General features: G+C 36.4%; 2 protein-coding genes across 5 annotated transcripts in view; one reads left to right on the plus strand and one right to left on the minus strand.

The window, feature by feature from the left end:
• LOC104589970 (uncharacterized) lies at positions 1-8,155 on the minus strand. The gene is made up of 7 exons (XM_088892463.1): positions 8,041-8,155; positions 5,444-5,570; positions 5,295-5,344; positions 4,486-4,539; positions 2,998-3,064; positions 1,098-1,394; positions 1-304 (listed from the first exon to the last, which is right to left on the minus strand). Exons 3-6 carry the CDS (start codon positions 5,313-5,315, stop codon positions 1,138-1,140), a joined length of 399 nt encoding a protein of 132 aa, XP_088748589.1. The 5' UTR covers positions 5,316-5,344; positions 5,444-5,570; positions 8,041-8,155; the 3' UTR covers positions 1-304; positions 1,098-1,137.
• Positions 8,156-8,540: 385 nt separating this feature from the next.
• Positions 8,541-13,407, plus strand: part of SMC5 (structural maintenance of chromosomes 5) — a 55,685-nt gene continuing 50,818 nt past the window's right edge. For 3 of the 4 annotated variants that reach the window (XM_010248440.3, XM_019196418.2, XM_088891150.1), the window contains exons 1-4: positions 8,541-8,712; positions 8,911-9,088; positions 9,173-9,326; positions 11,933-12,006. In XM_010248440.3, coding sequence (XP_010246742.1) covers positions 8,675-8,712; positions 8,911-9,088; positions 9,173-9,326; positions 11,933-12,006 — 444 coding nt within the window. In that variant the 5' untranslated portion in view covers positions 8,541-8,674. The remainder of the gene's footprint in view (positions 8,713-8,910; positions 9,089-9,172; positions 9,327-11,932; positions 12,007-13,407) is intronic. The other variant, XM_010248441.3, reaches the window with a different exon arrangement.

Here is a 13,407-nt window from a genome sequence, read left to right on the forward strand (position 1 = left end):
TTTTGTGATAATCAAATTGCACCGTGGCATCATATGACCATCAGATTCCACCATATGAACATAAGCACATAACAACAGAGTTTGTTCATGATGCTAAACTATGTTAGTGACTTCCATTCCACCACCATTCACTAAAATAAGATGATGTATCATTTAGAAACAAAACTGTTTCCAGTCAACTGCGAAAATCTGTCAACCCAACCCACTAAATTAGTATTTGACCTATTCAACTTCATTTCAGAAACTGCTTCATTTAGAATCTTCTGAAGTTCCTTATTCTCTGCCTTGTAAGTGCAATACAATCCTACAATGAAATAACAGCCATTTTTTTGATCAGTAATGAAATAACAGTCATTAGCAATCACCATATAGTTTGCATGAGTATGATACTAGCAGGATTCTTCACATTACTTCAAGTGACCCTATTTTCCATTTATCTGGTCCCCCAGAAGTTAATGGTGTTCTAATATGGATACCAAAAATTGCTAACAATATCACTTTTTATCCAGATACTGCAATGAGTGTTGTGACAAACAATGTATTATGTATTATTATGATGGTGCTTGGTAAAGTGGTGTTTCAACTTTCAAGCTAAGAAAATTCAGTTTGAATCAGTGTTTCAAGCTCAATGGGAACAGAGAAAGAAGTTTTGGGGACAAAACATGAAGTGCAACAGTTTATTATTGTGCCAAATACATAGGTGCCATTAGGTACCACATAGGACAAATGAAGTAGGTGCACCCTGCAGATTCAAGAACATTTTAATGTTTCTTCCCAACACCCTCTATGTATGAAAACCAATGCAAAATGTGGTGTTCTCATTTCAAGTTTAGTCTGCTCTATCAAATATGTTCTTTGAATGTTAAAATCAAACTTCTTGTGGCACTGGTGTGGCAGCATTTCAACCTAAAACAGGAATACCGCAAAGCAAGCTCTATGTTATCATAGTCAAACAAGATTGAGGGGTTCATGGTGTTGGAACCTTCAAGAACATTTAATATGGTAACTCACTTGAAGTTCTTCAACTAAATGAACCTTTTTGAGTTTTAGGTATTAATACCATTAAAGTTGGATTTTGGAGCAAGGTACCAACAAACCTGAACAGCTGCCGTATGAGGAAGAATTGATCCACCTGGCTTATACAAGGACACAAGCTGACTGGACGAATCCAATAACACGGTGATGAGAGTTTCCATAGTGGACTCTTCCTCTGCAGTAGGATCTGTCAATATGCATTTCTAGTAAATAATGCAGGTAAATGAGAAGGCAATGCAATTCCAACTCAAGGTAAGCTTCCTCTTCTCTTTGTTGACAGAATCTTTTAACTTCTTTAGAATCCCCTGACAGAATTCCAACTCTTCCATCATCATTGAGAGAAACAGCCAGAGTTTGCACTGCAAGTCAAAATGAAAAATACAATAATTAATACAACTTGGTAGGAAAATTAAAAGATTTAACAAATTTATTATCTGAATATATTTAAGATACATGACAAGGTCACAATTGGTGGAATAACCTAAACTAAAATTTACATTCCACTGCCTCATAGTTACACATGATCTCTATCCCTCCTGCAAAATTCTAATTATTGCGCTTGCATAGGTGCCTTCTGCACATGTTCCAAAAGAGCTGTCTATAATGTAGATAAGGCCAGATAATATTCTCATAAGTCTTTCTACCCATGTGTTGAGAAAGAGATTTCCACAACTTAGATGCATGCCAGATACCACTCTCATTACATCTTTTTCTTTTATGAGTAATCAAAAAGTTTATCAAGGATAACAAGAGAAGATGTACAAAAAAGCTGAAGCCTAGCAAAAGTTTCATAATATACAACCCTCTACATCTGATGAATATACAGCTTATAAACAAAGTCCTTTTGAATTTCTTGGATTCACCAAGCACCAAAGCCCAATTCATCAATAAGCTACCAACATCCACACAAAAAGACACACTAAGAGCCTCTCCCAACTATCCCATTGTTTCCCTTCCGAATTGCCCAACAGATTGGAAAGGGACATATTCTCGTTAAATCAAACAGATGGGGGTGTTTAATAGGATAGACAAGCCACAACTCTAATGGTTCCGTTCAGCATGATAGCTGTTGACCATGAAAGATTCTTTTAAAGCTGTAAAAGGTCTACCTAGTTCCTTGTATTATAGCGATCAAGCAATGTTCACTTGAATCAATTCAACTTAGATGTGCCTCTCTGCACACAGCAACAAAATAAGGTAGCAAACTGATCCAAAATATAAGTTGGAAGGTTTTAGAATTTTACTAATTGATCTTAGCAACAAATATTCACGTGAACTAAATGACAGAATAAAGTGGCTCAAGTGGCATCATACAGGTCAGCTTTGTGGTAGTTTATTTCTTATCTGTCAGTGAGCCAGGATTTCAAGTCACTTGTTTGCCTAAAAGAAGCAGCTGATGCATCGAATAAAATCATACATGTCAGACTAATAAATGAAGCCTGTATCGCACTCAATGGACCAGGAAACTTATGAAGGCTCTTATGAAAACATATTTAGGTGCAAAACCAGAACTCAGTTAACAGGCACAAGAAATCTTAAGTCCAATCAAGTTGAAGCTTGCACATAGAATGAAGGAAAGAATAAAAAGAATATCTTAGAATGAGAGAAGGCAGAAACTGCAGAAAGTAATGCTGCATTAAAAAGAACGCCATCTGCATCCAGACAGTATATGTCCTACAAGACACAAAAGCATGTCTCACTGTCATCCAAAATAAAGGAGACAAAACTGATGATGATATTTCAAGATCTCCTTTGCTAGGTTTTAATAATATCAGTTTTTCAGTAGCCATAAACATCGGAAATAAACTAAAAGTAGGTGTTTTAAGAATGATTAGAAAATTGGCATATTACGATTAGAAGAGAAAGATCAGCTCAAATGCAAAAATATAGTTAAGGAATGCCATATAGATTTCTGTAAGTATAATTGAAGAATCCACATATTAGAAATTTAGAACCCATTACCAAGTATGCCATCTACACCGCCTTTCCGCTGATTAAAGATAGTTCCTTTAAATTGATCATTGCAGAACTGCAACAGGTAACTAGTCAGAGCAAAACATTACATCTAGCAAAGAAACCAAAGGAAACTGGTAAGCCACCATATGTATATTGACTATCCAATAAGACCAATATAAACACTTGAGTAATTAAAAGATCAATAGATGAGAAATCTTGCCTAGAGTACAAATAGACATACAATATTGACACTCAGGTTCATCTTAACTCAATCAACTCTCTATTCAAGCTAATCAGCTGGCTGCTGACTTCCTTCACCTTAGACTTGGCACATGCACTATGGCTTGTCTGATATCTCACTTCCCTTAATGGACTGTTAACAGAATTACAGATATTCCTTTGTCTATTTCATCCATGTTATTGAATTTTGGTTTTTGAATGGGTCTCAACCTCCCTCGAGACTACACCATTTTTTAAGATTATGAACGAATTGGAAGAAAAGAAAATTGTTTAATCAAATTATCTTGTTAGTTTTGTATTTTATCTATCAATTCATATTTGACTAGATAATGACCTCTGTACTATGTATGGGGCCACTAAACTGAACTATTTCGGTTTTTTTGTTTTGAATTAAGTTAGGTTTTTTATTTGATTTTTTTTTTAAATTTTTGTTAGATAGAGTTTTTTATTTGATTTAAAAGATTAAATCAGGTTTTGTTTGTAGTTTATTAGAAAGAATAAAATGGTCCCACATCTTCTGAAGTGATTTTGTTCTTTTGATGGGTAGCCACGTGTCTGAAGTTGGCACTTTTTCTGGGAGTTGGGTTCATTACTCTCACTTGTCTGAAGTAGAAACCCTCTAGTCTGAGGGCTTAGAGGTCGCTTGGCTGAAATAGAAGCCCTTTAGTCTGAGGTCACTTGGCTGCCAACCTGGCACAACTCTCCTTTATCTCTCATGCATATACTACATCATAGTTCTTCTCCTTTACATAAATCTTTGAAAACCTTTCCTATTTAACTTAAATCAATAAATGTAAGAATTCTTTCATTTTGGTGGAAACTCAAAATGGAATGTGATGTAAAGCCTTTGATATTTTGAAAATTTCAATGAAATTTGAAATCTTGATATCATTCTACCTGATACTCTGATAGGTTGGTCTGGACTTTTGAGTCCTAACAACTGGCTAGTATAGTTTCTTCCACTTACACCTTGATCACCTAGAAATTTACTTGGGCATTCTAATCAATATGAATAATGAATTTCTCCCATATGAAAAGAGCCTTCGATCATTTATTAAATGTAAATTTATGTTAGTTCATTTACTGTTTTTCTTCAAATAAAAAATGTGGATGTTCATGACTGAGAAAATAGTCCCTAAAATGTGACCAACAAAACAATAAAGTTTTTATACATCAGATTATCAGAACTTTTTCATTTTATAATTAGATTATCAGAAATTGTTCAATGCATGAAATACTGCTACTGAATCTAACCTGTGAAGCTCTTCTTTGAATCACATGAGATTCTTCTTCATACAGGTCTATAAACTTGAAACATAAAACTTCATCAGAAATCCATTAATGACACTAAATTGAAATCCCATTTATCCTTGTTCAATGCTTAGATACCATATTACCCCCTAGCCCACAAATTAGAACCATAAACACAAGATTAAAGGGGTGTCTTCAAAGAATCAACTCCCACCATCATGGCTAGATATTTATGATTAAAGAAATTCCCCTGGGGTAAAGAAAAGATAAAGAAAATAAAGAAAGAAGAGTGATACAGTAGAAGTGTAGGACCCATCTCTCTTTCACACCTTGCATGTGTTGGCACCAACAAGTGGTGCTACCTCAGCTGGCCTTCCAGGCCTAACAATTGGTGAACAAATAGTTTAGCCATTGCTAAGGCTGAGTTTGGAAGGAGTACAAATGCAAATATGTAGAGTGCAAAACCTTATATTTTGTATTATTTTGTATGTATTTATGCTGTACATATTTGCATTTGTACTCTTTCCAAACTGAGCCTAAAGAATAAGAGAAAAGTGCCCATATATTGGATAGAATCAACCTATGGATCACTCATCTGGTGAATCTGATAGAGGAGTCATGACTTCCATCTTGATAGCAGCCAACATGGTCTATGCATAAAATAAAATTTAGAAAATATCATAATACCAAAGACATTGTTACCTTACAATAATATATGAAGGAATTTTGGGCATGGCGGGGGAGTGAGGAAAAAAATGGGATAGAATATATGAAGAAGAAAAGAAACAAAGAAAAAAAAGGAAGGCGCTTACTGTGCAATCAATCATTGCCATTGCTGACCCATCAGCAGCTTCTACAACCCCTGGAATGAAAGAAAAAGTTGTAACTAGAAACATGAACATCAATAATTAAAAAAATATTTTCTAAATAACTGAAAACAGTAAAATAATTTTTAACAAACCAAGAGCCACAGTGGTATCTCTAGCTCTTCCAAGTGGCCTGGCATCAGGGTGTACGGATTCAAGGAGATGATATTCATAGAAACGAAAGCGGGAAGAGGTGCCTAAAAGCCTCAACCTCCATCTCCCCTGCCAAATTCCAGAGGCACTTGATGAATTCATTCTCCCCCTCTCTTGTTTCTTCCAAACTTTCAACCACCCAGACAGCAAAATTAAATATAAATGTAGCAACACAACAGTTAAAAGATTTTGCATAACTCAATTTGCAATCTTTACTTGCATACAAAAAACATATTAAATAAGGGACACAACAGATTAAAAGAGAGAACAGTATAGAGATGAAACCTAAAATGATTTGAAAGTTTCAAAAAAGCATTGACATGAATCAATTTGTGATGAAAGCTTCCTTAACAAATTGTTGTAGAATACCCATTAAACAAAAGAAAAATACTGAGGTCATAACCACAATAGTGCAAGGCTCATCATCAAATACTTTTAGTAATTAGTAAACTTAAGTCTTTTGATTGTTTATTGTTGCTCAATGGTACAGCTATAGTCTATTAAGTCCATAGTTTTAATTGTGGCCTCATTTTTTATGTCAAAATAAACCCAAAATCCTTGATTTGTTACCTTTAAAATGTTATCCAATTAATAAATATTTGTGATGGTTATCACTAAAATCAGTTAACCTAGTGCTGTTTCTTGTTGTTTAGATTAGTTTTGCTCAATTAATAAAACATCATTTGGGATGATTATCACTAAAATCAATTATCCTAAGTGCTGTTCTATATTATTTGGAATAGTTTTATTCAGATGTTATTTGAGATTCAGTTTCTGTTTTGTTTTGTATAAGAAAATTACAAAACTTTTAGTGTTTACTTGAAGGTTGAACCTTACATCTATAAATGAAAGTTGAACTCCTGCAATCAAGTTTGTGTTTGGTTCCATTTACGTTTATTGAGTAAACATTTTGTACTTGTGTGGCTGCAAAACCGAGAAAAACAATTAATGAGGGCGTTTATGACACATAGGCGCCATAAGGCACCACATCAGCAAAGGTGCCAATAAACGCCTACCGTTGGGGGAAGCTCCAAAATGAAGCTTCCTGAAACGGGAGAGGCGCACAGCAATCGATGTTTGCTTTTTGCAAACATCAATACGTACGGATGTGCATAATGAGGCCTTTACTGGTGGGGCGCCTATGTGGCAGCGTTTACTCAGTAAACATAAATGGAACCAAACACATACCAAGAGAATACTGAATTGGATAAATGTTTTTCTCATAGCTACCTCTCTTGGCATTACCCTATTCTCAATCAATTAGTGGTCAGACTCTATTTAGGAAATTTTAGGATAGAAGATGTTCTAGCTCAAGAGGTGAAATACCTCTGGTTGTCAACTCTTCTTTGCGTAGCCTTATTAGTCCTTTATCTTATTCCCTTAGATGTTTCTTTCTTCCAGTTTAAACCCTAGAATTTGTAATCTTTTCCTTTTAGCTTTCCCTAATCCCTCATTTTAAGTCCACACTACTTGAACATTAATGAAACCACCATTTAGCAACCCCATAATCTTTACATCTATAAACATTGACTGAAAGCTCCTGGAGGACCCTCCTCAACCCCCAACTGATTTGTTCAAATCATAGTTTTCTTACTTCATATCCAGCAGAATCAAAGAAATGAGAGGTGTTTCTTGGACCTTTGTCTTGTATAACCTCCTGTCCAGGAAAAGAAATCCAGTTGAAATTTCTGTGGGTTAACTTCCATCAAATTTAGTCAACGATTAGTAGACGCCCTTAATCCTAAGATCCATGCCTCACGCATCTAATCTGCATGATTCAATATATAGTAAAATGTTTCATCATCATGCGAGAATGGAACAAAGGTAAACGAGCATACATCAACTGCAAATGTAAGAACGTGCATGCAGAACTAATTAACAAAAATATATCAGACGTCTGATTGAACCTGATATGCAAAATATATCAGATACTTGGTTACTCTGTAAACTGATTCTCGCAGCATCTTATGCTCAAACTCAAAGGCCATCGAAATATAGACTAAGATCATTTGTCATTAACAGACAGATTGGCATAACTTGCACTGAAAATTTCACTGGACAGGTAGTATATCTATTATAGGAAAAAAAATAAAATTTTTAATACCACCAACTAAACGTGAGAATGCAAATTAAATGGAAAGAGATAAAACCACCATCGGTCATGTCAAGCAAAAATCACCTTCAATCATGCAAATAAACAAAATAAAAGAGGGAAGGGAAAACCATCTAGGTTATATATAGCTATTTCAGTCTTCAGAAACCCAATAACCGCTCTGCAGCAATAGACTCGAAACCAGTTTTTCTTTTAAGAAGAAAAATGTATAAGAGAAAAAAGAAACCCAAAAACAGCACCCAAAAAATTACGTAAAGAATAAAAGAAATCTCTTTACTCGAGATGATCAGAAGAAAAACCCAACATTCTGAACTACTCCACTCATACATCTTCGACCCTACTGCATCAAAGAACCTCCCGATAAGAACTATAATATAACACAAATATTGCTGGATAGAATAACAGAGAAGGAGAGGTGTACAGAACCAGTGGGAAGACCTCTTCATCGTCATGTCCTACTTCTTCTCCATCGAGAATTCGAGATCGAGAGTTAACTCGGAGAGTAGAAGCATTTTCGTCTTGCTTCTCGAAGGATTTTTGAGCTCACAAGTTCAACCGGTCACAATTTTGGTACCGGTCATCCTTTAACCCGCCATAATGGCAACGGCACGTCTAACCCGACGGTTGAACCGATGATTTATGTAACTCATTCAATGAGTCATCCGGTTTTTAACTTTTTTGTATTCCTGTCAGTCACGGCATGGGTTGACCATTAACCTGGACGGTTGAATCGATGACCCATCCACAAATGGAAAACGATTAGGCATTTAGACTCAATGGGTCATCCGGTTTAAGGCTTGGCTGTTTGTAACATTTCTCTCTCGGTTCGGCCTGTTGGGTGTCGGTCGGACCAACATGCTTAAACCTATCGAATAGGGACTAGGGTCCCTATCTGAATAGGAGTCCGGTTCCACGTTCCCGCTTTCAGATTTGGCGCCAATCCTCACCCCCCCTCCAAGCATTTTTGGTACTGCGGAAGCCCTAACTGCACAATCAACTAGGGTTTTGAAGACGATGGCTCTGCGTTGCCAAATACCATAGGAACCATATGCCCTAAGCAATGGCCGAACGTTCTGCTAAACGCATCAAGCTTACAAGGTATTCGTGTCCTTTCTCCATCCATGCCCTTTCTCACTCCGTTTGTTCAGTGTTACAGCCTCACTGTGCAGTTTAACGTCACGTTTCTGCACGCTGTCTTTAGCTATTTTGCAGTTTATCTCTTTTTGTTGGTGAAATTTTCTCGAAAAATATGCTCTTTTTTTTCCCAAAAAGAACTAATTTTTAGTGGATTTTCAGAGGTGAGGATGATTACTTGCCCGGAAACATAATCGAGATTGAACTGAATAATTTCATGACCTTTGATCACTTGAAATGCAAGCCCCATTCACGTCTAAACGTTGTAGTTGGACCAAATGGATCGGGGAAAAGTTCGCTCGTTTGCGCTATTTCTCTCGGCCTTGGTGGTGAGCCTCAGGTTGAAATGCCGGCCCTCCTGTATGTAATAAAAATTAATTATTTTTAATACTATGATCAAGTGGAGTGTTTTACTTCTGTGCAGCTTCTTGGAAGGGCTTCTAGTATTGGAGCTTTTGTGAAGCGTGGAGAGGAGTCTGGTTATATTAAGATTTCATTGAGGGGCGACACTATAGAGGAGCAGATCGTTATTACAAGGAAAATAGATATACGCAACAAATCTGAGTGGCTGTTGAATGGCATGATTTCTACTCATCTTTTTTTTTCCGCCTATTAAGATTGTTGTTATTCACTTATTTGTTTTATTGTTTTTCCCTTTTTTTTCAAGTAAATTTCATAAATTAGGCTTTGTTACTGCTCTTTCATGCTTTGGTCATCTGACTTAAGCTAATGTCATGCAACTGGAGCCGTTTTCTTATATTAATGGAACTACTGCTAAGGCTCAAGAGTATCAGCAACTGGCTCAGAACACCAACTACGGTGCACATAGGCTGAAAGCCTGGACATTAGAAGTTATATCTGTTTTCCTGTGTCATATGGGAAATTCCATGCCCATTTTTCACAGTATTTCTCCGTGCATCCAATTCTTGTTATGGCATGCTTGATTTGCATGTAAAACAATGTTTTTTTTTCAAGTTTTATTTTCTTAAATTTTCATTTTGACTTCGGACAAAGCATCACTACTTGAAACTAAGTTTTAAATCCTTGTCAATGTGCAAAATAGAATCCCATGTATCTAAGACCATTTAAGTACATATTTTGCATCAAATATGAAGGAACTGCTAGGGGCTGTTATTTCAATGTTGGAATGGAGTAATAATTGCAATGTACCCAATGACCACCAGCCACTTGCACTCTCTTTTGAGTTCGGCTTCGGTCAGTGCTAGCCCGTGCTCACACCGTTCGAACAGCCTCTTGCAACCTTGCATTGGGAATATCTCCCCATGAAATAAAGCACATAAGTATGGAGATATTCCCAATGCAAGGCTGTAAAGGCTGTTCGAATGGGTGTTGCACTGACCGAAGCCGAACTTCTCTCTTTTATGTGAAGCGTCTCCTTGAGTGAAGACTAGCAATGCCTGTATCCTCCGTTAGTCTTCACTCTTGCGGACCCTTCCCTCTCTTCTCTCTTTTCTTCTCTTCTTTTCTCTTCTCTCTCTCAGTTATCAAATGTTTTCAGCTAGAGTCATTCCATAAAGCTCCACTGCAAAACCTCACAAAATGGGCCACCTCTGAGTCTTTCAAAGCTTCTTTTTGTATTTGGATACCACTGGAAATGAGATTGGATATCCATTTTCTCTGCCGAGGCTTTGTCAGGAGTGGAAGAATGAAAAATGGGTTTCTCCACAGAAAAGATAGTTTGTTTGTATCTCTGTGCTATGCATCTAGAGTTCTGACAATATTGACTATTGAAAAAAAAGAATTCTGACGTAATGTAACATAGCTCATGGTATCTGTAATGATTCTCTGGTTTAGTTTTGAACTCGGCCTTCTTAAATTTTCATCTTTTATAGAACTTAGTTTATTTGTATTTATTGTAACCTAGTTCCCGTTGTTTTCCACAAAATTACATTCTCTACAGTGGTTAATGGACTGGTGTGATGAATGGCTGAAGCCTTCTTTTAAGTTACAATCCCACTTGTGGCTATCACTGGTTTGAGGCTTTGAGCCCTAAAGGGAAAAAAGGAATAAACATATCTCCTCAGAATATGTAGATGATGGCTAGCCAAAATGCCATTAGCAGTTGCCAGTTCAATCCTCAGGGTTTCATTGGCATGTGACTGGAGGTTGAAGGAGATGCCTCTCTGTCCAAATGCATTAGTGCTAATATGGGCAATTAATCACAAAAGTAAATGTGGGTGAGGGGGTTCTTTGAGAGAAAAGATAGGGAAGAAAGGACTCTGCAAGAGGGGGAGAAAAGGAAGTTGAATGTGAATGAGAGGGTTTTTCTTTGAGAGAGAAGAGAGGATTCTGCAAGAGGGGGTTTTATGGAACTGGGTTAGCAAATGGGTTAGGGTGTGGCTATTTTCAATTATTTTGAGGAAAAAAAGTCTTAATGGAGGATAGAGGTACTCAACTAATCTTCACACAAGGAAACACTTCTCGTGAAAGAGAGGACAAGTGGCTGATGGTCATTGGGTATACACTATACTGCAATGACCATAGTTTTGGGGTCATAGCAGATCCAGACTCGTTGGAGTGGTTTGGTGGCCTGGATTAACAGCTAGACTAATACATGTTGCTGATTTTTTTTTTTTTTTTTGATAATTAATACATGTTGCTAAATGCTTGAGCAAGAAATCTATAAAATTTGGGAAAAGACTCTTGGTCTCCTAAAATGATAGTTCTCAAACATTTTAAAACATGGATTTTGAAGCCAAAATACTGCACAACCAAAAAGAAACTCAAACTATATTATTCAGTAATTTGTGGAATTTTCAATTCCAATTTTGCCTCCAAATTCAAATCTACTCTAATACTAAGTGAAGTGTGACATAATTATCTGGAACCAATTTAATTAATGTTTTAGCATTTTCTTCCTTCTTAACATAAGAAGTGTGACATAGTTATCTGTAACCAACTTAATTAGTGTTTTTCGTAATAAAATTCTTTGATCAGTTACCTATAAATGGAGGCAGATAAATTCAGCCATAAGGTTTGATATATTACCATTTCTGGTTAACTTGGAACTGGGTATGCTTCTATAGCCTGATTTATTTGTGTTTCTATAAAAATTGTTCAGCTTTTCTCTTTTTTTCCTCCTTAGATCTTGACATCGATAAAGGAAGCATATTAAATCAAAAAGTAGGTATTCAATATTTATCATGTGCTCTTTTAATTTCAGGCAAGGCAGTTCCAAAGAAAGACATAAATGAAATAAGTCAAAGGTTCAACATCCAAGTCAACAATTTGACTCAAGTAAGTTCTTAACCATTTTCCTCTTGAAAATGAAACTCAAAATTAAAGGGCCTCTGGCTCCATGTTACTAGCTAGTAATAATACACAATGTGTTCCTGCTCTTTTCTTTTCTGTTTTATACTTTACACTGTTCTTAACTGTACTGATTACTAAGAAATGCAATTTGCATTATATAATATTGTGTCACTTCAAGGCCAGGCTTTTGCTTAGAGCTGGACTTTCTCTCCCTCAGGAATGACCAAGCTCAACTTTAAGGGTTCTTGCCTTGAGAAACTAGTGACTATTGGAATGGGGAAACCTTTTAGATGACAGTATGTGAGATCATGATACTTGTCTTATTCTGGTGACTTATCATGGTTTGAACTTGGAGTTGTGGTGGATTTCTAGGTGATTATTGGTTGGGCAGTAGATGGATCTGAGGGCCATCAGGTCACTACATTACTATATCAGAAGAGAGGCTAGACCGTTGGCATCACAGTGAACATTAGTTCAGTTGGGGGGGGATTGAATGAACATTCCTTGGTCCTCTTTGGCCTCCTATACCATCAAGTTTAACTTTGATGATTGTAGTTTGTGAAATCCAGGAACCTCAGGTATACAAGTATTTAGAAATGCTAATGGAGATATATTGGTCTTATATTTTGGACCCTTTGTCCATAGAAAATGGCAGCTTTACATGGATTGAGATTGGTCAAATCCAAATCCTAAATTACAGGAATCTAGCGGTGGTAGGGGATTTTTGTGTAATTGTTTCCTGGCTCATGGACTACAGTATGGGGCTCTTGGAAATGTTAATATGTCATGAGGGAGATAAAGCAATTGGCTATAGCATTGAGGACAGCCTACAATTGGATACAAAGGTCAACTAATAGTTTGGCTGATGCCTTTGGCATGGCAAGGAAGCTTGTTTAGTGTGTCAATGTATCATGTGCAGCAATCATGAAAAAACAGCATATCAGCTGTTATGGCTTCCAAGTCCCAACTCCCCAAGGAGGGTAAGTATATGCTATTCTTTTAACATATAGAATTGAGTTGTTACTAATAAAAAAAGTGTATCATTTTACATATTTAATAAATGTTGAAATTGTGGTTCAGACTTGGTAGAGGATTTGTAGTGTTAGGTTTATCAATAAGAAAAGAAGTGCATGAAGAGGAGCAAGGAGAGGAGAAAAAGAAGTCGGCTAGACAGAAAATCAAATCAACTCTAGCCCAACTGACCCTTATTTATAGATTTACTAAAGTTGGGTGCAAATACTAAAGTGTCCCTAATTATGTATGGGCTACACAACTTAACAACAAACAAAAAAGACATTATACTCAATAGTAAAAGAGAAAAAGACTAAAATGGGCCTCTATAAGTTGGCTCATAAAATTCCCCCTCAAGCTGGAGAATATATATTA

The sequence above is a fragment of the Nelumbo nucifera genome, chromosome 7 (assembly GCF_055504915.1).
Source record: "Nelumbo nucifera cultivar China Antique chromosome 7, China Antique-T2T, whole genome shotgun sequence".
Lineage (NCBI taxonomy): Eukaryota > Viridiplantae > Streptophyta > Magnoliopsida > Proteales > Nelumbonaceae > Nelumbo > Nelumbo nucifera.

Excerpts from the sequence above, each read along its gene's own strand:
- LOC104589970 (XM_088892463.1), bottom strand. The coding sequence starts at position 5,315 with ATGGCAATGATTGATTGCACA. Across the intron at positions 4,540-5,294 it reads TGGCAATGATTGATTGCACA|TTTATAGACCTGTATGAAGA; the intron begins GTAAGCGCCTTC and ends TTATGTTTCAAG. Across the intron at positions 3,065-4,485 it reads TTCAAAGAAGAGCTTCACAG|TTCTGCAATGATCAATTTAA; the intron begins GTTAGATTCAGT and ends TACCTGTTGCAG.